This window comes from Protomyctophum bolini, assembly GCF_963924005.1.
Source record: "Protomyctophum bolini genome assembly, chromosome: 6".
Taxonomy (NCBI): Eukaryota; Metazoa; Chordata; class Actinopteri; order Myctophiformes; family Myctophidae; genus Protomyctophum; species Protomyctophum bolini.
Window position 1 is genome coordinate 40250745 of NC_137867.1, and position 24804 is coordinate 40275548.

General features: G+C 42.5%; 1 protein-coding gene across 6 annotated transcripts in view; it reads left to right on the forward strand.

Moving 5' to 3' along the window:
* Window positions 1-266: 266 nt before the first annotated feature.
* Window positions 267-24804, forward strand: part of ogdha (oxoglutarate dehydrogenase a) — a 32169-nt gene continuing 7631 nt past the window's right edge. The window contains exons 1-12 of one of the 6 annotated variants that reach the window (XM_080766793.1): window positions 267-380; window positions 2877-3306; window positions 8561-8737; window positions 10767-10869; window positions 16741-16791; window positions 17309-17347; window positions 20995-21110; window positions 21341-21495; window positions 21849-21995; window positions 22528-22618; window positions 22966-23145; window positions 24347-24475. In XM_080766793.1, coding sequence (XP_080622919.1) covers window positions 3058-3306; window positions 8561-8737; window positions 10767-10869; window positions 16741-16791; window positions 17309-17347; window positions 20995-21110; window positions 21341-21495; window positions 21849-21995; window positions 22528-22618; window positions 22966-23145; window positions 24347-24475 — 1437 coding nt within the window. In that variant the 5' untranslated portion in view covers window positions 267-380; window positions 2877-3057. Of the gene's footprint in view, window positions 442-2876; window positions 3307-8560; window positions 8738-10766; window positions 10870-16740; window positions 16792-17308; window positions 17348-20994; window positions 21111-21340; window positions 21496-21848; window positions 21996-22527; window positions 22619-22965; window positions 23146-24346; window positions 24476-24804 lie in introns of all 6 variants that reach the window. The other 5 variants (XM_080766792.1, XM_080766794.1, XM_080766795.1 and 2 more) reach the window with 5 other exon arrangements.

Consider the following 24804-nt stretch of genomic DNA (forward strand, 5'->3'; position numbering starts at 1 on the left):
TTTAAATCAATCAATCAATCAATCAATCAATTCTCTAGGGAGACAGGTCTGCCTACGTATGTGCCTTTCTCGATCGCAAGACTGTACTCACTGAGTCTACCTAGTTAAGGTATTCTGCCACAGTGTATTCTTTTTTTAGGGCCAGATATAGCATTCTAGTTAGTTTACTCTTTGTGTTGCGTTGCTTATAATAAAACCCCAAAGTCACTTATAATAAGTGAACATGGCAACCCAAGTCAGCGCCGCCGACCGTCCCTTCTGCCTATGGGATGGAGACTCGCCCCACACACAGCAGCAGCAGCGCTCACTACTCGTGTTTCACCAGAGGGCAGAGGGATACTAGCGGCCGCGCGCAGGGGAGCCGCCCGCTGAAAGTCGAGGTGTGTAAACTAGTTCATAGCTTTTAGGCTTTCATTCTTCTACCTTTTAGCGCGAGGGTAAGTTCGTTAAGTTTATACACGTAATTTGAGTTTAAACATACGACGTTTTCACCACGGAGGTAACAAAAAAAGAAAAAAAAGAAAGGGCTCTTCAGGAATTCGGTATTGACGTTGACAGTCTGCTAACGGCTTATAGCCGCGTGCAGCGGAGGCTGCCTGACGTGACCGTGGCGTAATATATAAACAGGAACTTTTGTTTGGTTTATTTGTGCCTCGGTAAGGACATACATTGTGCAGAAATGCGCCGCTGATGTAGCTGTTATTAGCCGCAAATGCTAACACTTAAACTAGTGAGTCAGTAGAAGCTAGCTAATAATTATGATGGGCTAATAACAATTGCATAACGTTAAACGTTAGCTCGCTGGCTAAACGGTTGCAGCCGACCTGTGTGTGTTTTAGCTGCTGTGCAGCGCACGTCTTACTGTCGGTTAGTGGTGGAAAAACAACTTTAAATGGTTCATAATTTGGGACATTGTTTTGACAGCTAAAGGGAGGTTGTGTTTTCGGGGGAGAGAAGCCTGTTTTGGTGGAGAAAGGACAAAGTGAGTGACACCTCCTTCGGGCCAATGGCAGGTCACGGGTGTGTCATTTCACATCATTTCCGGTGCGGAGAAGCCAATGGAATCGTCCTTGTAAGCTGTAATGGGCGGGTCTATGGTCAGAGCAGTGCTGAAGGAGAAATCAGAGTGCTGTAGTGCGAGTGTGTATTCAACAAGGTCACCACAACACACAGTAAACTCCAGTGTCAACGGGTCCATTTAGCACCATTTGCACACAATCAACACCGATTTTACCGTGTAGAAACACTGCATCCGTATTAGCATGTCCTCATATAACAAATATTCACGTTGTTTACAAAACGGGAGCCCCTGTGAACTCAATCGTTTTGACTGAGTCCCTTTTCAGAACCGCTGCTGTACTTTCGTGCTGACTGATCACGTGTTGTCAGTGCCAGCAACCTCTTTGACTGTCTTTAGATAAATATAGAAAAGAGGAAACATGTGTCTTTAACTTCTGAAGGGTTGAGAGATGGACAAGCAATAGTGAAATTACTTTTTTTTGCCCTAATCCTTATGTTATTTTTGGTTCAAACTAAGGCTTTTGTTACTGACCCAGAGAGAGGACTTGATGTGTGGGTGTACACACACACACACACACACACACACACACACACACACACACACACAGTCACACACTGCTTGTGTGCCCGTGCACGCATGTAATGTGACCTGTGTGTGTGTGTGTGTGTGTGTGTGTGTGTGGTGGTCTATGTCCGTTGGTTTTCAAACCTTACTTTGGCATATGAATAAGGTAATTTATTTACTTTATTTATTTATAACAACAGTATATGTCTCTGGCTAGAGTCACATTGGCGTTGCTAAGTGGAGTGTTCAGCTGAAGGTGACATACATACATGTCAGTGGTTGGGTCAATGGTCATGTGACTTACAGTGGTTACATACATACACATGCATGCAGCAGGCTGTCTTTGACACCTGTTGGAAACAATCAACATAAAAAACTCAATGAATCTACAGTACACTGTCAAGCATGAGCTTCATTCAAGGAAATAACTTTGGTGGTGCACCCTAAGACGAAATGATTGGTAACGTGCATGTTCTCCACCGTCAGTGAGTTAGTTTGTGTGTGCGTGTGTGTAGGTGGCGGTGCATTATTTGCATTGTTCTAAATGTTCTCTAGAGCAGTGGCAACTGCCAACTAGCAAGTAAAGATTACTGACAAATAAGAGGCAGGACAGCAACATTAGACAGTAAGACTACATTTATACTTGTAGACAGACAGACGGTAGACTATACATTAGACACGTCCATTCACACAGTAGCTTTATATAGATTAGGGGGTGGCGATCGTGGGCGTGGGCGATTTCCGGGGGTCTCCAACCAAAAAGGTTAGGAACCCCTGCTGTGGACAACCTTTCTACAGTCCAAAGCCACAATAGAAACATGAAATGTACTACACACGTGTTAACTTAAAGGCTTTTTCAAGGAGTATTTGTACGTATCAATCATTTTTTACTGGCTTTTTGTAGTTTGCTTTTAAAATAAAAATTGCTCGGAAACCACCAGGAAACCATTTCCAGAAAGGCAGATGAGAGATGACTAACTTTATTTGAACAATGTTTATGCTGTAGGCTTTGTCTGCTTGCTGTATTCAAGTACGTCAGTTGTGCAACATTCAGTACAACTCAATTATGCAGTTGGTGTGTCCAGGCCTAGGCTTGTGATGTGTGCTGCGGGTGACCCGACAACATTCTCAAGTGGAAACACGTTTACAAAACAAATGCCCATTCCTACTTTCTTGCTTGCTCCATTAACTTCTCTTTCATACTGTTGTCGATGTCACTCTCTCATCTGTTCTTTCTGTAACCTTTGAATCAGCCAATCATTCTCTCTTTCTCTCTCTCTTTCACCCCCAGAGTGGACAGACAGACAGACAGACCAGTCAGCCCTTCGTTCCATCTTTCCTGTTGTTTTTTTAAGTGAAACCGGAACCTCTTCTCCTCTCTTCTCTTCCCTCCACCCACCCAGAGGAGGCAGGACGTGAGCAAGCATTGTGTTGGAGTATTACGCAGAGTGCGGTGCATTAAAGACTTGCTGATGCATCGGTTAAGGACTTGTGCCGCGCGGCTGAGGCCGCTCACCGCCTCACAGGCGGCTCAGACTCTTGGCTCCCAGCCACCACGGCCTATTACAGGCCACGCTGCCTCTGGCTCAACAAGGACGTTTCAGCCAATCAGGCACTACACGGCGCCGGTGGCCTCGGAGCCATTCCTGAACGGAACCAGCGCCAACTATGTAGATGAGATGTACTTTGCCTGGTTGGAGGACCCCAAAAGTGTCCACAAGGTAAGACGCAAAGGAAGGACAGGTGGAGTTACTCGCTGGATGGGATGGGAGGGCTCATTTATTACCTCTGTGAATGAAACCTGTTATTCCCAATCCTGGATGCTGATTGCCACGTTCAAAACAATTCTGCAGTCAATTGGAGAAGCCACAGTAAAGCAGCAAGCACTGGAGTGATATGAGACCTTCTAAAAGTATTCGTTAAAGTCTAGCCGTGTATTGAGGAGCGACTTAGGGTAGTGTTAATGAGCTACAATAATCCAACCGGGAGGAAATAAAAGCATGGATGAAAAATGTCCAGATCTCGAGGAGATAATAGAACCTAGATCTTTCAGCACTCGTTGATGGCTGCTGATCCTGACCTTGCTGCTAGTATAGGTTGCTAATGCTAGTAGAAGATTGCACCAGGAAGAAAATCATCACACAAGATTGTCCATTTAGAGAAGATTGTCATTTAACATTTTTTTGCAGGATGGTTGAAATGATTTTAATAGAAATATGTATTCGGCCCGGGGTAGTAAAACATAAAGCAGTAGTGGGCAGGGAATGGGGGGCTTCAAAACAGGCTGTCACAGACAGGGCTCTATGGTGCAGCCTTCTTTGCATTATGTTGGCTAGGTAGTTAGTGCACTACTCACACAAAGTTGGTCCAAACAAATTAGCGGTTGCTTAGTAACTAGTAACTACATTATTTCAGCAGGATACCCAAAGCCATCCGGTCATTCAATCTAAGGTTGTTGTCTTTTTTGTGAAATATACCTGGTGACCATTTTATAAATGCCATGTGACACATGATATGAATGAATATTATTTTGACAGAGCTAGGGAGTTAAACTTACGATATCCCCTAGCTGTGACAATATTTATGATATGCCACATAGTTGAGTGCCATATTGGCTTTTATACAGCTTTTTGAACTGAAATGATTGAGGGTCACTGAGACCCCCAGGGTCAGAAGAGGATATATATATATATATATATATGGCATGTCAGGTCAATCACAGGCCGGGTGTGTTGCACCCAGCATTCTGCTTCCAGTCCACATTCCTTTTTTTATATGTGAATTCATATTTTAATAGGAGCTTAAAAAACATCCTTTCGGTTTGCGGCGACGCATTTTTACTATATTAAATCAATGTCCTTACTGGAAACTAGCTGCTGTGTTTGGAATGTGAACTGACAGGATTCCTGTAATACTGACTGAGAGGAGTCCGGATTGACAGCTCCCCATGTTGCCTTGTGACTAGTTGTGAGTTTGTAGTAGGACTTCTAGTGATTTTTTACTAGTTGACTAGTTGCCTAGTTTACTAGTCGACTAGTTGTTTAACGACCTATTATGTAAAAAAGAAGAACTTTAAAAAACTTGTTTTAATGATATCCGACTGTACATTTAAAAACTGTACATTGGTGACTATAATCTAGCATTCTATCTGATCTTGAGGCCTACACAAACATATCAACTACCGTAGTCAACTAGTACCAGCAACGTGACTAGTGGATTGAATAGTCGACTAGTTGAATAGTCGACTAGTTGCTTAAAGCCCTAGCCTAGTTTGTAGATCGTCTCTCTTCAGTGAAGTTAAATTAATGTGGACAGTTACAGACAAAACAAAAACAATCCCCCACCCGCCCACATGGAACTTTGACACCTTCTCATTTATCCCATTGGACCCTAACAAGTCTGTAACTCTGGGAGTTACTGGTCCATTTGGTTACATTTTTTCCACTCTCAATCAGAGTTATGGTGGCCCTTAAAACGTAAAGGTTTGAGAACTGTATAGCAGACATGAAGTCCACATACCAGCTCTTTCTCAGTGTGAGAAATACCAGTTTCAGGCAGAAACTGTTAAAAAATGTGACTGTTCCACAATGTTTAATCCAGTTCCTCCAATTCTGGATCCCAACCCTACAGTATATACAATGTACACTAGTATACTGGCTGGTACAGTAGGTATACAATGTAGACTACATAGTACATACTGACTGGTAGGCTGGTGGTAGGTATACATTCTTGTATACTATGCAGGGATTGTAAATAGGTTTTCAATGTAATGGGTCCCGGGACCCAGGGGTAGTCTTTTAGATGAGTCCCAGCTCCCAGGGACATTTTAGATGGGTCCCAGGGACATTTTATGAGTCCTACTTCAATGACGTTAGAGTAGTACTGCGTACAGTATTGCATCCCAGGATCCCCAGAGGGTGCCATGATTGCGTCCTTTCTCAATTTAGTGAGTCTTAAGGATGCAGGCTATTTGCATCACTATGTGAGAATCCCAGAGATCTGTCCATGAGAGGCTGTGGGCCTGGTGGCGCAGCGCCCTCTAGAGGAGACTATGATGCTGTGTGAATTGTGCTGACTGAGGCAGTCGACACCCAGACCATGTGAAGGTCATTCAGCTAGGCTAATAATAACCTGTTGAATGTATGTACCCATGCCCATGACCACCACCCATGACCCATGAGTGAGTGAATTCCAGTAACCACGGGGTCGGGGTATGGTCAATCAATGGAACGAATGTGAGAGTTTTACATTTACAGTAGATGGATTTACATTGGATTTAATTGAAATATATAAACATGGCATTTTAACATAACTGACATTTTCATCTCTGCCAGTCCGACAATCATGCAAGTCTTGCTTGAGTCTCAGCCAGTGTTAGGATCACCACCAGTGATCAAAAGGTCAAAACCCCAACAAAAACTACAAAACAGGAGTAACCAGGACGTGTTCACAGGAGAAGATACAAAGTGTAAAAAAATAAATATATATATATATATATATATATATATATATATATATATATATATATATATAGGTGCATTATTTAATTAAGGCAACTCCAACATGTTTAGACCATGCCCTGATGAAGACCTTGCATGGTCGAAACAAAAGGTTTGGAATCTGAATAAAGGGCAAGCATTCTTCTACTAATAACACTGTTGTCTCCCGAGGAAGAAATTTGTCTTAGACAAAGGGGCCCGCATGCAAGCGTACCCCTTATGCCCATGTCGCCGCAGTGCAGCGTCAAAATACATCTTTCTTGCATCAAAGAAGCGACCGCCCTCTTCAAGCAGTGTGTGTGTGTGTGTGTGTGTGTGTGTGTGTGTGTGTGTGGTCGAGTGGCAGGGAGTTGGTGAGTCATGTGTCTGCCACGTCCTCTTTCCACACACTGATGGAACATGACACACCCTTTATACTAAAGTCTGGTTTAGATGTTTTGCGCTACTTGGCTCTGTTGTGATTACTTTACTTTGCCCTCTGGGCAACCACACTATAGGCAGCAATTACCCAATTTAAATTATTTTTTCTGTGTAAACATTTTTGGGGTCCCTGTGACGTGATGGGGTCAATACATCATCATTATACTGTACTTATGCACGACTCAAAGCTTGAAATTGTCAGTTCAACCACATTTGCAATTCCTCTTACATGTGACTGACCAAGTCAAACGAGACTGATTATTTGTTGCAAGTCTGGACATTTTTAACTGTAGTCTATGTACGGTACTTAAAGTGGCTTACATTGTCAGTGACACACTAATCTAATTGCTAATTGGAGAGTAATTCTCAGATACAGTATATGTAGTATTAATGAGATCATAGTCCTCAGGCAGATAAAAATGCACTTGAATGTCCCCGACTCCCATGGGGAGATTGATTAGTTCTTCTGAAGATTACCACTCTGCCCATAGTGATGTATGCATTATTTGGCAGGGCTTGTCTGTCTGTGAACAAAACAACTTGAGACTGGATGGCTAGATCAAGATTATTAACTTTTGCGGTCAAAACGGTTATGGTCTCACTCTCAATCTTGGTCAAGGGAGATGTTGATTTGTTCGTGACACTGGATGAAATTGCTATTCCTGCTGATGGTCACAGCATTTTGTGGTGACAGTGGATTGGAGGTACATCTGGCCAGGTTGTTGGTACTTTGCGTTCCTGCATCGTTCTTGAGTACATGATCCACCCACGTATGTTGGTGTTGGTACAGGAAATCTCTGGAAAATGCAGGATCAAACTCAAACTAATTGCAAAAAAACTCAGCTGATTTGGCATCTTCAATATATCCTGAATAACAGGCAATAATAAAAGTTGCCTGGAAATGTGGGAACGATTCTACAAATGTCTTCTAAATCCTGACAGTTTTCTGAAAAACCCTATGTTTCTGTCAGACATTTTCATGTCAAGGACTTATTATATGTAATTGGCCACTGACCTCCATTTGAAAATGTGTTGTTCCAGGGACACCCCAGAAGCAAATGTTTGAGTTAAATACTTTGGCTCTGAAAGAATATATATTCAAAGATTTGCGTCACATTTTCACGATTCTTCAAAAATAGCAGACCTACTAGCTCGTAGTGTGGCACTCGGTGGCACTGAGTGGTTTCAATGGCTAATGTATAACAATACTTAAAACACCAAAAGGGGTTCACGCCCAAAATGGGTTAAAGCATAATGAAATCTAGAAAATATCTGCCTTACTGTATATAGGATGTCTATCATACTGTACAGGCTATTTTCAACACTTTCCCCTCAGACAATACTAGGCAAACCTTTTTTCTGTTATTCAGGATGTAGTCCTGTGCTTGTTCCACGTGTCGACCGCATAGTCCAGGACAGGTCTGTCAGGACTACTTTGGGGTGTCGTCTCGACCTCCTTGGTGTTGGAGTAAAACCAAGATCCTGCTCTCGTCCTCTGATACCTATACCTATACCAGACCAAAATATTGATCGGCTGTCAAATAAAATCGATAGAGGAGGCTGAACAAACAGCTAAAAAGGACATGCACATCTATATACTAGGCTGGGTGCTGGATCTAAATAAAGTCACAAATCACGCCGAATTAGTAAATGTCCACCAGAAACAGACTGTATCAAATATGAGTTACCATCGTAAACGATACTGTGCCACCTCCCCGACAATATCACAGACGGTTTGTTTATCATTTGGACCACAATTCTTATATTAGACTGTTCTAAGATGACCCAATGTTGTTCTCCATAGAGAAATTACTTCTGAAACCCTGATGAGGGTTGCAGAACCTCATCAGAACCCTGATCATGAGTGAGTGATGTCAGTACTTCGGGACTTATGAATAATTCAAATTAAATTTCAGTTGGTAGAGAAGAGATGGTGTGTGAGAGAGTGGCATATGGTTCTCAACAGTAAAGTATCACAAATGATCTGTTCTGCCGAAATTAAATCCTGGTGAATACCTAACATCTGGTCCTCTTTCCTCTCCCCCCTCCTCTGCAGTCGTGGGATGTATTTTTTCGTAATGCCAATGCCGGGGCCCCTCCGGGGGCCGCCTACCAGAGTCCCTTGTCTCTGACGCTGCCAGCAGGGATGCCCAGTGCGATGGGGACCCAAACCAACGTCGACAAAATGGTAGAAGACCACCTGGCTGTCCAGTCGCTCATCAGAGCTTATCAGGTAGCGCACAGACACGAAAAACACATTCTCTGGTCAGATGTATTGTGTCAAAAAACGCAATACATCAAGTCTATATATAATTTATTTAATTGTGATGAATTCTATATCCTGGATGTGTACAAACGGATTAACTTAAATATACAAGGGCTGATGAAAACGTTATAGTAAAATGTATCACAGGTGGATTATACAGAGGTTCTTTAATACACTGTTGTTATACTTACACTTTTGCCATCAGATGTGCCAGATCCAAGGTTCCAAACTCAACTGTGTCTGCAAACTTTGTCCACAACACTGCAACATTGTAATTGTTTCCCAATATATAAACAAAAACAGTGAATTCTACAATATAAAGGGCTCACACTTGTTGGTTTCTTGTGGTTTCCTGTGGTCATCAAACTGATCAGTAAAAATATATATTTTCAAATGAATAGGTTGATTTGACAGCACCAGGTTGTTTTTGAGAACATTGGAATTAATGAACGCATTAAGACCTTAGGGCTTAGGCCGAAGTCGAGTTGGTGAACATGCATTGACGGGACATGAAAGCATATTGCATACAGATGGAGATGAGACGAGAGGAGCTTGGTGGAATCATGGAAAGTCCCCTGGCAGTCTAAAGGCTAGAGCAGCATAAATGAGGCTAATCCAAGGCAAGCCTGTGTGTTTTGTCAGAAAGGAAAGTTTTAAGCCTACTCTTAAATGTACTGTAGTACAAGTTTCCACCGGTGGTGAGGAGCTTGATAGTTGGAGGCTCTCTGCTTCCCCTTACTGTACTTTTGGAGATTCTAGGATTTCTGGGAGCGCAGTTTGCACAATGTAAAGCAATGTAAAGCATTGAGGGAGTTCCAGGGGGGTCGCCCAGCTAAATGATAGTTAGGAACCAAATGGATTCTTATGGGTCTGTAACTTAGAGAGTGTACAAATGGAACCAAATGGACCCGTTAAAATTAACTTTGATTTTACAATATACATTGGGGTCCCAGAGATCGGAAATGCCATTAAATAGGGGACCGTGGCATAATTCAGGTCAAACTGGGGGGCCTGTGAAATGAAAATGGTTGAAAATCACTGCTAGAGCTATAACAATCTTCTCTTATGGGGGTCCTTGACATATATTTTCAAATGGGAGTCCGCAGGCTAATGAGTATCATTTTGGGGGTCCTTGACATGAAAAAGTTTGGGAACCACTGATGTAAAGGGTTTTGGACAAAGACGTTATATAATGGATGCACCATTTTTTTCAAGTTGACAATACAGCCAAACATTTTCCAAAGCATACAGTGGTTTGTTTGATATTGCATTCATGATAGTATTAAAATTAACTCGCAGAGACTTGAAACATTCCTCTGTCTGTACATGACGGGAACATTGGGATAAATACAGAATAATCTGGGGGAGATGACTTTGAAGGGACAGTACTGTAGTATTGTCTGTAACAACATATGTTTGTATGTGTATGTACATAAATTCTACATCTTAAAAACATTGAGATCAGCCCTTGTAATAGGACAATAAGAGATACTGGGCTGTATTTTGAGTGTCTTAAGTACCAGGTCTTATTACCTAACTTGAGTAAATTAAAGACCTGGAGGCGTGATCAATGTCATTTGGCTATTCTGAGTGGCCAAAGAGCATTGATCACGCCTCCAGGTCTTTAGTTTACTCAAGTTAGGTAATAAGACCTGGTACTTAAGACACGCAAAATACAGCCCACTATCTGATAACACAGCTACTTGTATACTGACGAGTCTGTTTGATATCTACTATAGGATTTTCGATTGACGGTATATTCAGTGATAATGTATCAATCAATACAATTTCAAGTTCATAGTGCTATTGCTTTTTATAGCAATGGCTTTATATATTTTTTGTGTGTGTGTGTGTGTGTGTGTGTGTGTGTGTGTGGGAGGTGTAATATTGCTGCTTTCATGCGCTCTCTCTCCCTCCACCCTCTGCTTTCTCTATTGTTCCCTATCTTGGTCTCTCCTCCATTCCTCTACTCCGCCACCTCTGTCCTCTATTTCAGATCCGAGGGCACCACGTGGCCCAGTTGGACCCTCTCGGCATCATGGATGCCGATCTGGATTCTTGTGTTCCCACGGACATCATCACCTCCTCCGACAAACTGGGTGAGAAACAGATAAACATCTCTCTTGCTCCATTTTGGGCGGGAACCCCTTTTGGTGGAAAATAGCAGATCTACAAGCTCATAGCGCGCCACCGAGTGGCGCGCTACGAGCTTGTAGGTCTGCTATTTTTGAAAAATCGAAGAACGACTAACATAGAAACATAGCTTTTTCAGAAAACTGTCAGGATTTAGAAGACATTTTTAGAATCTGATAAATGGGCTAGCTCCCAGCTCCCCAGCATAGCATCTGAATCCCCATCTATCTGAAACCCTCTCATATGCTGGCCAAACCTTGGAGAACATTATCTGTGTATTAGACCATGGAATGTCTTCATAGAGACGTTATATCCAGGGTAGTACTTCTAATCTAGAATGTTATAAATAAGGCATTGGACAGTCGTTATAGAATGTCATAAATAATACACTAATGGATGTTAAAATACACCAGGAAGTAGAGTTTTATAATGCAGTGGTCATAAGACAATGGGTGATTTATTTTATTTTGTTGCTAAAGCCTGAGGTTCCAATTTATCGTTACAACAACCTCCTCTTGGCTTTGTTGTTTCGACAATGACATTTCCTCCTCAACAGAACAGTCTTCGATAACAATAATTATTCTCATTCATAAACGTCTTCGAATGGAACTCCAATTCCATTCTTGTGTCTCAAGATGTAAACAGTGGCCGATGAAGGGTCGAGGAGTTGGCTGTAGTGCTGAACTGGAACCTCCGGTTTTAGACCACATACCGGTAATCACTGCTTGGTCCCCATCGCCCTAAGATGGGGGCCAAAAGTCATCTTTTGTAATGCGTCTTGTTGATGTGGAAAGAGGCTTTCCAAGCAGCACTACAGATATGAGACAAGACTACTGAAATTTATCAAAGAAACGATACCAATTTAAAAAGCACCCGAGGATGCAAAGCACTCTCAGAGCAACACCTCTTGTTCTATGATTGTTGATGATGTTTCTGAGAAATGCATGATTATGTAACCATGACCTGGCTCTGACCTTGTTCTATTCTGAAATCTTCAGGGCAGCTTACTGATCATTCCAACCAATGAAATCATGAAAATCTTCCCATCTGTGTCAAGTTATTTTGATTACACACTCATACACACACTGCTCGTGCGTGCGCACACACACACACACACACACACACACACACACACACACACACACACAGATGGGACCATATTACAATAATCTAGCATACATATATGAGGTCAGTGTAATAATAAAACTATAACCCGAAATTAAAATACGAAGCAATGTTCTCAAAAAGTTAATTATACAAATATAAATGAGATTTAACCAGTATTTGAGAAGCTTTCAGATACTAGACCCAGGTGCGTTGGTCCGGCTCCTTGGTCTGCGCTTGGTGGGCATTTACTGGGGGCCAGCTGTATCTCTTAGCCCCTCTGCTTGGCATCTTGTTGTTAGCTTGTGACAAATTTGTTTTGCAGCATCGCTGAACTTTGTTACTGAAATCTCCATTGTGTAGCATTGGCACTAGGGTTGGGATCCTTTAGGATTTGTATGGTTCCGGGTCCTTAACGGTTCCTATTGGGGGTTCCAAATAGACCCTTAAAAGTCTGTATGGTGGTCGTTTAAATTAAAATGTTTGCGAATCACCAGTATTGTATTTGTATAGCAGACGGGAAGTCCACATAACCAGCTCTGATCAGATCAAACCGGTTCCAGAAACTGTTCCAAAATGTGATGGAACCGATTTTGGTTCCTCAATGTTGGATCCGGTTCCTTCGATTCGGGATCCCAACCCTAACTACTAGCACTAGCCGTGATGCTGCCTTTTTTCTTAGCTCTGTGCCTTCATTTTTCCATTTGTCTCGCCTTCTATAAGCTGGTGTATTTGAGGTGTTGGTACACCTTGCTACTGGACCTAGTTATAATATGAATTAGCACAACTTTCGTTCAACTTTGACCCTTCTGCAGTTGCACTAATATTTTAGAAATAGATCAACAATACAAATGACGTTAGTTTTGTGGATTCATTTACTTTTATTGTGTGGCTCCCTGTGCTCCCCACAAAATGATCAGAACTACTTAATATTTCACCAAAACCAGGGCAGAACTCCCACCACGGGACTCGAACAATCAATACAGTTGCAACCACTATATTAATGGCAAGTATTTCATACAGCTTAAGTTAAAAAAAAATCTGAACTATCCCTTTAACTGTTGTTTGTCTCCAGAATCTGATTATTTTATTAATTTACCAATAGTCAATCGTTTTTTTATAACCACATGAACCCTAGCGTCCCAATTCTTGGCATTCAGAAAAAAATCGTTGACCTACGAGTTGTAGAACGGTTATTTTTTATGAAGAGAGCGTGAAGGCGTAGGGGGCCAAGTACAGACCCCTGGGGGACCCCAGTTAATGAAGTATGCAGGGTTTAGGAGGTTCAATGGATTAGCATCCTCTGTCTGCCTTTACTTTCCTATAAACGGGAATTTAACCCATTAAGACTTGAGGCAGATTCAACAAATGCCTTCTAAATCAGTAGTTCCCAAACATTTTAGTGCCATGTACCCCAAAAATGATATGTATTTTGACACGGACCCCCACCTGAAAATGTTTTGGGCCAATGACCCAGCCCAACAAAAAAGAAATAATCTAAAATAGCAGATGTACATGCTCGCAGCTCGGCACAAAGTGTCACTGTGACGTTCTGAAAAACGTATGTTGCTATATACAGTATACAGTATTATACTGTAGCTAACATCTAAAATGAATGGCTTTCCTGGTTTTAATGGGTTAAATGGAACACTTGCCCTCTATACTGTGACCTACATAGTAAAACAATGAGTGTTCATTTCAATTGGCTCTGAGGATTCACTGTATGTCTCTATTAGATTTAGTATTAATAGAAATACTATACTAGTATTTCTGTGTAATGGAACAGCACTTGAGCGTAGTAGTTCACCCAAAAAATGGGTGCCCTGAATTGTTTCGGTAGGAGACTTGAATTGCTTCAGTAGGAGACTTGAATTGCTTCGGTAGGAGACTTGAATTGCTTCGGTAGGAGACTTGAATTGCTTCGGTAGGAGACTTGAATTGCTTCGGTAGGAGACTTGAATTGCTTCGGTAGGAGACTTAAATTGTTTCGGTAGGAGACTTGCAAAGTCTCTCCTTCTGACCGATGACCCGGCTCAGGAATGCCACCAAAACAAAACAACCTCCATGAGTTCAAGGCTTCATGGGGTGTTTAATTGATAGAAAATAAGTCGTTCTTTGGGTGAACTACTCCTTTTTAAGAGATGGCGGCAGGGATTCCCTCTAGAGGAAGTGCTCAGGGGAAAGTCGCCAAGTTAAACGACTACTCTGCTTGTAACCCTGCCATGATCCTGTAATGGTTAAACTATAATGGACTCTGACACAGACACTCACATTTGAAATTGTAATAACACTATCATAATAAACGTTCTGAATAGGGTTGGGCCTGTTTCAGGTTTTACCTGTCCAGCATGACAGCTTAACCTGGATCAACCTTATGCAAACTGAAATGTGCTAGAGTTTGTCATTAACATGGGATGCTGTGACACTGTACATTCTGGTTTTTGATTGTAAATAAATGTCTAACTCGATGGCAATCTGGTACATTGTAAAACAATGTCAAACCAGAAAATCTGACATTGTACTCTGTGTGCATGTAAAAAAAACAACAATCTGAAACCCTTTTGGATGTGGCTGCTGAATGAGGTCATGAAATGCATTTGAAAAGAGATTTTTTTGCATGCTATCACTATCAGATACATACGCTACAGTATGTGTTGCATGGCGCTAGCCGTGCTACAGATTGGAACAATGAATACAGGGCCTAGTCATAATAGTAGAATACATTATATGCTGGCAGCTGGTAGTGGTAATGCAACAAAATCTAGTTTTTGAGGGGCACTAGCCCCTCCAATGCCTGGCTTTTGAAATTACATCATATGGCAGCCAAGTCTATGGACTTAATGTTTGTTTAGACCACCTTTTAACAAAACTCTTAAATGGCAGCCAAGTCATGTGGCCAATATAAATGTATCTGTTTTATACAATTGCACAGCGTTCATATCTCGTAACGTATATAGTGGCAGTGAATATGAAAGGAATGAAAGTGACTGCCACGTGTGTGCAGGCTTTTAAAAGTAAAAAATTATGCTTCATTTCAACATTACCACGGCGCCCCTCACTTCACACGAGTGATTTATTTCCCTACCTGTAGTGAGATTGTTCAGCACGGTCGGTTAACGGGTTGTGTATTGAGGTGGATGCCGATTTAGACACGAAGTATCTGTTTGCTTGTGCTGCCTGAGGCTGTTGGCGTATCGGTTGAGTGTTTTGCTCGATGAGGCTGTAAATGGCTTCAAGCTGTGGAACTGTAGTCCTGGCCGGAGATGGTTTTTTGTTTTGTTTTTGTATGGCGGTTTCAGTTTGTGTGTCTACAGTATGGATGGGCCCTGTCTGATGATGTTGAGCAGGTTTGGTTTAGTGTTTCTTTGGCCATGTGTGTATTTAGACTTTGTTTTAATGTGCTGTAGCTTGGTTCAGTGGTGGCTATGTTCTTCATCAGCAGATGGACATTGTGTTTACACTGACCGTGTTCTGATCCGCTGACCTTCCAATCATTAACTTGGACATTCTTCCATTTATGTCTGCACAGCTGTTCTGTGTGTGAATGTCTCAGTTAAGGACAAAAATACAAGTGGAGCTTTTGGCACCACGGTTCCTATCCACATTTACTTAAAAATTATGCAATGAACTGTCCCTTCCGTTCCAAAACGCAGTCAGTGTAAATCTGCTTCCTTTCTTTAACGCTACAATGATGATCCTCAACTGCTGGTGTATTTGTGGAGAAGGTTCCCTGTGCCGAACATGGGACATGTCTGTGGAAACTCACTCAGCAGTGGTATTTGTCATGTGGCGTCCTTATTATCCAGATCTGTGCATCTTCAGCATGGAGTTTTCTTGTATCTCACATTCTCCACTCACTCCGTCTGATTCCATCAAAACAAGTAGTACCCTCACCTCTGTTAAATCACTGGTTCTCACCTGGGTGTGCTAGTTGGCACCTGAACCTTTTTAATCTATTCATGATAGAAGCCATTCTTGGTCTAGGACTCTGTGAGGACCTCTTGGTGGGACCCACTTTTGGATCATGAGGCCAGCACAGAAGTTGAGAAGCCTTGTTTTAAAATATTAATCCATATTGAGGGTACACAGGAGATTGGAGATGTGTGATGCTGTGGTCAGTTTGATGTGTGATGATGCTGCGGGGCTGTGGTCAGTTTGATGTGTGATGATGCTGCGGGGCTGTGGTCAGTTTGATGTGTGATGATGCTGCGGGGCTGCGGGGCTGTGGTCAGTTTGATGTGTGATGATGCTGCGGGGCTGTGGTCAGTTTGATGTGTGATGATGCAGGGCTGTGGTCAGTTTGATGTTTGATGATGCTGTGGGGCTGTGGTCAGTTTGATGTTTGATGATGCTGCGGGGCTGCGGGGCTGTGGTCAGTTTGATGTGTGATGATGCTGCGGGGCTGCGGGGCTGTGGTCAGTTTGATGTGTGATGATGCTGCGGGGCTGTGGTCAGTTTGATGTGTGATGATGCTGCGGGGCTGCGGGGCTGCGGGGCTGTGGTCAGTTTGATGTGTGATGCAGAAGGCTGCGGGGCTGCGGTGGTCAGCCTGGTGTTGGTTGTAGTAGTAGTAGTAGAGGAAGATTGGCACCCATTTGCTGTCCAAGATGGCTGAAAGCAAAGAAACATGTGGCGGACACTCGGATATTCAGAGACCTTGACTGGTGTAGTAAGTGAAGGTCATTATGTCATTAATGGTCTCCGGGCCTCTCTCTCCCCCGCCCCCTCCCAAGACGTGGTTGGATTACAGAAGAGGCTGGTCTATCTAACGGAGGTAGAAGGAGGTATGAAATAAACTGCCCTGTGTGTATGTGTGTCTGTGTGTGTGCGCGCGCGCATGCGCATACTGTACATAGGCAGTGAATATTTGTAGAATATATAGACTATATAGGTAGGTTTGTCCCAACTACAGACAATATGTTTGTCATTTCACTTTAGACTGAATCCCCCCCCCAACCCTTCCTAAAGCTACAGTAATAGTGCCCTCTGTATGGACTCTTAAGGCCTTGACCACACGTATATGGATATTTTTCTGAATGGATATTATCGCCATCCGTTAAATAAACAAAACAAGAATCATGTCCACATGACTGTAGTTAAAAGATATATCTCCATACACTCGTAAAAGGCAAATACACATTTAATGCAGAAACGTGTTCCTGGTCAGGACCAGATAAGAAATGTGATTCTGTGTTAAATTCTGTACAGGCCGTCAAATAAAAAGAACCTAAAAAGGTTGTCTCACCTTTTACATTTTTGAAAATTGTTAATTATTCTGGCTTTTTCTGTCTTTATTGATAGCGAACAATAGAGAGAGATGGGGAGTGACACACAGCAAAGGTAATCTGGCTTGGGAATCGAACCTGCGACTCGCTGTCAGGCTGCAATATGTGGTATGTGCCTTAACTGCTAGGCCAGCAGTGCCCCAGAAAACCTTTCAAAAATTTACCATTTCTGGTAGACTTTAAACTGCAGACACTGTGGACTAAGTAGTGACATTGGGCAGATGGCTTTGCGCACCGGTTAAGTGGTGCAGTTGATTGCAGCAATGCGCATGCTTATTACAAAAACCAACAATGGGCATGCACAAATTGAGCTTGTTTTAAGTGGCTACATGGATCTACAGAAAACTGATTTTCTTTTAAATCTCCACTTTAGAAGGTGTTTTAATTTAAACATCTGTGTTTTAGGCCCAAACATAGAGGAAAATATTAGTTTCGCAAAATATCCAAATGACTGTGGACAGGGTCTAAATCTCAGATGTGTATCAGGAGGTCTGTGCTAGCTTTAGCTTATAGCTGGTGCTTTTTGGCTTGTTCCTGTTCAGTCAACAGCACATGCAGCGCTTGTTGTGCAGAATCCCAGCTCTCACCCAGACTGTTACGCTTAATCCAAATGGCTTGATTTCTCTAAACTGGCAGACATGAAGTGTGTGTTTGTTTTCCTCAAAATGTGGCTCGGGCTCCTCAAGTCTCCCAATTCATTGGGTGCAGACTTCAGACTTTTCTAGTGGGATTACGCAGAATTCATGGCAATAAGGAAGACAGTATTGTAAAGGAACATCACAGAAAGTATAGTATACTAAATAATATAAATAAAAGCATTACAAAAAAACAGCGACTAAACCTTAAAAGTATTTGATAATTTTAAGTTTGTTGATGTAGTGAGGTTTGATTAGATATTGCATGATTGGGCTTCTAAAGCACAGGTGATAAAAGCCATGATCTGTGATCGTACTGTTATAATTAAATGTTGACCACATCAACCCTATAGCGTCCTTTAGAAGTGTGTTGCATTGCGCTGTGAGCTTCCAGATTCTCTCTAATTACATGATGCATCATGTAGTTTTTTTTCAATGCATGGCAATGGATGAGGTCTGAAGTCCTGTCTGTCTCATTAGTGCATTTGTACCATCGCAGCCTTGCTCCCTAGCGGACTTGATGTAGTGAATAGAAACGGTACACAGGACCAAAGTCCATGAGGACCGAGTCTGCTAGTCGGCCTGAGTGTTGACATTTGGATCGGCCACCTTTTCTTCCCCTCTTCTCCTTCACCCTACCAGCTAGTTAATAATGTTTACATGGTGTCTGATTATTCAGCTACTGTAGTGTGGGAATCGCTGGCAGACCGGGTCCTTTGTTAGATTGTGCTGTAGTTAGTTGCTAAGATTCCGCTGCCTGAGTGTGTGTGTGTGTGTGTGTGTGTGTGTGTGTGTGTGGCATACTTAAGCACGGTTGTAGTTTGTAAAATACTGGATGGTAGTGACTGTGTTACAGTACTGTACTTTGGTTGTACTGTTCGTGTTATACAGGGCGTGTTCAGTTCACGCTCAAATTATATTCTGAGATTAATCGTTGGCTGACTGGATGCACTCTGTTCTATAAGGTCATCTAATGTAATGTTCATTATTCAGTAGTCGGTAATGTGGTTATTTTGTTATTTAACCATTTATTTGTATCCTCATATAAAGGTTCAAGTTTTCTTTATCGTTATGACTTCTGTAAAGGTGAATGAAAGCAAAATCCCTTTATTCGTAACAGAATGACTTTGCAGAATGTGTTCACCGATGGTGTTCTTGAGATACATTTATAGCCCTGGTGGACTGACCTGCTTGCCCTCCTCTGCTCACGTGTCTTGTTGCTGGGGCCATGGAGGTCAGATATTGTGCATCTGTTCACAAGCTGCCCTTTTGAGGAGAGCTAAATCTCTGAAAATATTTGTCTTTTATTTCACTACTCACTGTCTCAGTGTCACTAATTCCCACTGTCTCCAAACAATGTGTCTACGTATGCGGGTCAGAAGACCCGTTAACTTAACACGATCAGCGCAGGGATTTTTTTCTTCAAAATAACAGCTCTGGGTGCCACGCAGAATCTGCGCGGAAGATATCTGCGCCGCAGATATGTCCACTTTTACTCTGTAAGCCACCCCCTTCCGTTCCGGACAAAAACTGGGAGAAATATTTTTGCTTGCTTACCTCGATATCATTACGATAAAGTCGCTGAATAATCCCTCGCGTTCATATTTTGAACGAGAGGCATATCCATCTGGTCAAAACCACGGAAAGCTCCCTAGATTAGGAGATACTTGTTGGAAAGCAGCATTTATAAATTAAGCCCAGCACTAGCATGCACCAACTGTGCGAAAGTTCAGACATTGCCTGGAGATGTAGGCAGAAGTTACAGTTTAAATCTTACGTCAACCTAGTCCATAGTAGCTGTAAACAACCTCTGTAAAACATTTGGATAAGTTTGAGGTCATACCGCTGCTTTATGTCTGCTATGCGTTCCGTGTCAGAATACAATCCTTGTGCTCGCACGAGTTGAGACACTGGGAATTACAAGAGACAATTGCGGCGAGAAGTCTGGCTTATCTTTTCTCTGCAAGACCTGTCGTCCTTGCGCAAGACAGTTATTGACAATGGTGCTATATTACAAAACAAGTGTTAATAAAATACGAATGTAATTTTAAGTAACTGAGGTAGGCAACTGAGCTGTCCCACTCCAGATAGATCAGACAGACTGTTAACATTTTGTTTATCTAAAACACAGTAATAAAGATAGTGATTTTCATTTTATGAAATAATATTTTGATTGGTGGGGACTTTACGACAGTGTAACCAAGACTAATCTTACATTCTCTGTGGTACAACAAAACATACACGCAAGCTTTACTATCAAACTAATTGGTTTCAACGTATCGTTTAGTGTGTGGACTTTGCACCATAACTTAAGTGAGAAGCTGTGCACAGCTTATGTAACATGCTGTAGGACTCCCAACTGTGCGTTTTGATCCTTTGGTTGGCTCTTGGAAACAGGACCTTGGTATTACTGTATTAAAATATTGATTGATTGATCGCTTATCTGCTGCCATTGATAAGGATGTTAATGAGTTAATGTCTCCTCGTTTCCCCCCCCCCCTTTTTTTCTTCTTTTGAATGTCCAACTACCTAATTCTCCCCCTATCCTCTCTAAAACAAACTTCTAATGCCGCAACTGCTGTTTAATGCAACAACCTCTGCTAATGCTATTGCTACAACTACCGTCTCTACTGCCTGCTACTAACACAACTCATTCTTATCCACACACCCATTTTCTTCCTCTTGTTTTCTCCTGTCTTCATATTTCATCTGTCTCTCTTGCACTTGACTCTGTTGTTTCAACCACTGGTCTGAACGACTTGGCTTCATAACTACTTATGGAATCCTTAAATCACTCATGCACTCACTAACTCATAATGCTGGTCTTACCTTCTTTTCCTCAATTGGTCTTAATCCATCACTGTGTGTGTGTGTGTGTGTGTGTGTGTGTGTGTGTGTGTGTGTGTGTGTGTGTGTGTGTGTGTGTGTGTGTGTGTGTGTGCGTGTGCGTGTGCATATCCATATCCATATCCTCCATCCTCTTTGCTTCCTCTTTCCCCATATCCTCCCTTCTGCAACCTCTCCCTCCCTGCCGTCGCCCCCCTGTGGTGCATTATGGGACATGAAGAATTCTATGGCCTGAATGAGTCGGACCTGGAGAAGGTGTTCCGTCTGCCGACCACCACTTTCATAGGAGGAAACGAGACCGCTCTGCCTCTCAAGGAGATCATACGCCGTCTGGAGGTGTGTGTCACACGTACACACACACACACACTAGGGCTGTCGGCCTTTCCAATACACCTATACAGTATATATGAAGGTAACGAAGTGCTCTGCAGTTGAAATCCCTGTAGCCGTATACAGTAGATGGCCGCAAATTATATTTGAGTACCGCCTCTGTATCGTATTTAATAAATACTGCTACTACTCCTACAATTGTAATGCTAATGGTCATAATGTGTTTGTCTTTGTAGATGGCGTACTGTCAGCACATTGGAGTAGAGTTCATGTTCATTAATGACCTCGACCAGTGTCAGTGGATCAGGCAGAAGTTTGAGATACCAGGAGTCATGCATTTCACTTTGGACGAGAAGAGAACTCTGTTGGCCAGGATGGTCCGTTCTACCAGGTAAATGCCACTGTACCTTGAACCTACGTTCTAGAAACAAATGTAGAACTACTATCGACAACGTAGACCCCACTACTACACGCAAGAAGCATTACCTACAACTACAGTTGTCTACAACCTAGAGCCATTATCTACAACCATAGAACCATGAATATTAACTACAACTTAGAACAGCCCAGAACATCTATCTAGAACTGGGCAAACTGTCGGTTCACTGTGGAGAAGAGAAACCTGCCGGCCAGAATGGTCCTTTCTCTGCCAGGTAACAAATAATGAACACATGTGGGGGTCCTCGACACAAAAACGTTTGAGAGAACCACTGGTCTAGACCCATAACGATGTTGTTGTTCAAGGTTTGAGGAGTTTCTCCAGAAGAAGTGGTCTGCGGAGAAACGCTTTGGCCTGGAGGGTTGTGAGGCTCTGATTCCTGCCCTGAAAACCATCATCGACAAATCCTCTGAGGCAGGAGTGGAGAACGTTATCATGGGCATGCCTCACAGGTACTGACCACACATGCACGAGCACATGCACACACATGTGCATACACATACACAATGAATGTCATTTTTACAATTATTCTGATGCCATTTTAACCAAATCTGACGCATTGTGAGCTTGTACTGTAGATATTTTCTGTGCAAGACACCTATGTATAAAATCAGGTGAAACTCTACAACCCCAACCTTTAAACCTAACCTCTAAAATATCTAATGCTAACCCCGACCTGAATCTAACAAATTGTAAGTCATTTTAAACCATAAAATGTCTTTAAAACAAAATCCTCACAATGTCTATTCCTCAAATTATTATATGCTTGTGGGGACATTTGCATCACACACACACACACACACACACACACACACACACACGCACGCATCCTACAGATCTCTCCATAAACTTTTCCAACAACAGTGCTCCTTGCTTTTTTTGTTGTTGTTTTTATTTGGTGAGGCAGCTTAATAATAGCTGACTGAATTGAAATAATTCAAGTTCTACGCATTAATGACCTCTGTCTCTTGTCTCTTCCTGCAGGGGTCGTTTGAATGTGTTGGCTAATGTGATCCGTAAGGAGTTGGAACAGATCTTCTGCCAGTTTGACTCAAAACTAGAAGCTGCTGATGAGGTCAGAAGGACCACATAAATCTTGCTGTAACTGTTAATACGGCTATGTAATGGGGATGGGACAATAATGGTTTATTATCGCTTAATTATGGTTTATCGTGATAAAATAAAACGCTCACCATCATTTTAATTTATCGTGAAATTGTCCTCTTTTTTGAGCTGCAATTTCAGTACCACTTACACAATCACTACACAAATCTATTCGCCAAAAATATAATTTATTGCAACATCGTTCATCGCAATTCTATTTTCCACATGTAATCGTGACATATCGTCCGATGATCCCTACTATGTAATGTGAAGTAGTGTTTATATTTAGTGACGTGCCGTGGTCTTTTCCTTTCTCAGGGTTCAGGGGACGTGAAGTATCACCTGGGAATGTACCATCGGCGGATCAACCGCGTGACGGACAAGAACATCACCCTGTCCCTGATGGCCAACCCCTCCCATCTGGAGGCCGTCAACCCCGTGGTCATGGGAAAGGCCAAGGCGGAGCAGTTCTACTGTGGAGACACGGAAGGCAACAAGGTGAGAGGGACATCCATACATATAGCCTACTACAGAATGTGGATTGATTGATTGAAAGATTTTTTTGTCAAAAACGTAAATGGCACGTGGTACAGTCGGACATCTCTCTAGCCCACCATCGAGTACGTTGGTACTTTGCGCTCCTGCGTCGTCCTTGAGTACATCCACGTATGTTAGTGTGGGACGTCCTCGTGATCGATGCCTGTGTGTGTTGGTTCCCACATATCCCAATTTGCTGTCTGGCAGTTGTTGATGTCTTGGCAGTTCTTGATGACATTAAGGCTAAAAAAAGGATGACACAAAAAGGTTCTTGTGGTCCAATGTATTAAATTAATTGATAATCGCATACAGACACAATAACACATGTCATCAACAAATACAATAAAGAACAATAAAGCAAGCACATCCACTCACTATAAACCTGGTGCCTGGCCGAGGTCAGAATCCATCCTCTCACATCCACTCACTATAAACCTGGTGCCTGGCCGAGGTCAGAATCCATCCTCACTTCCACTATAAACCTGGTGCCTGGCCGAGGTCAGAATCCATCCTCACATCCACTATAAACCTGGTGCCTGGCCAAGGTCAGAATCCATCCTCTCACATCCACTCACTATAAACCTGGTGCCTGGCCGAGGTCAGAATCCATCCTCTCAAAAGAGGCTTGAAACATCACGTCCAATGGTGTAAAGCAGAGGTTCCCAAGAACCGGTCTGTAGGAGATGTCAACAGGATTTTCCAAACAGTGGTGAAAAGCTGACTGTCCGGTTGAATGAAAATACCAAGGATTCGTCAGGGACGCATCACTGACTATGGTTTATAAACTGCTTCGAGTCCGTGTAACTTCCATGTTGTGTAGCATAACAGTGACGTCACTTTCGAATCCTTGTTTATTATTTCATGTCATTGAAGTATCAGATTCAGTGAGCCCATGCGGTGTCCATGACATCATGGAAATACTAAAATATCTAAAAACACATAATACCCACATGAAAAACGCAGGAATGCTTTTCTTGTCTCCCAAATATCATTAAAATTAGATCTGGTTGCAAAAGGGGTGAGGTGGCCCTTTAACCCATTCTGGACGGGAACCCCTTTCGGTGTTTTAAGCATTATGTTATACTTTAGCTATTGAACGAGGCGGCTTCTCGCCCTCATGTGTCTTACGTGTGTGTGTGTGTGTGTGTGTGTGTGTGTGTAGGTGATGTCTATATTGATCCACGGCGACGCAGCGTTCGCTGGTCAGGGAGTTGTCTACGAAACCTTCCATCTGGCTGACCTGCCCTTCTACACCACGCACGGCACAGTGCACGTGGTGGTCAACAACCAGGTACACACACACACACACACACACACCTGTCATGAAGCAGGTAAAGTACACATGCACTCACCTAATGAAGCTGTAATTGAACAGGCATGCATGCAGATACGCACACGCAGACGCACACACAATCACACTCACTCCTATCATGAAATGGGTATACACAGCTGCCATTGAGCGGGAGCATTCATGCTTGTGTTTATTATTAAAACTGTAAACTTTATTAAAACGATAAGTCATCTGGGAAAATGGATTCTTCTTTTGTACTATGCTTTTGTACTATCCACTCCACTATTCTCATCTTTCCCCTTTTGTTGCTCGCCTCTTGAGTTTTCTCT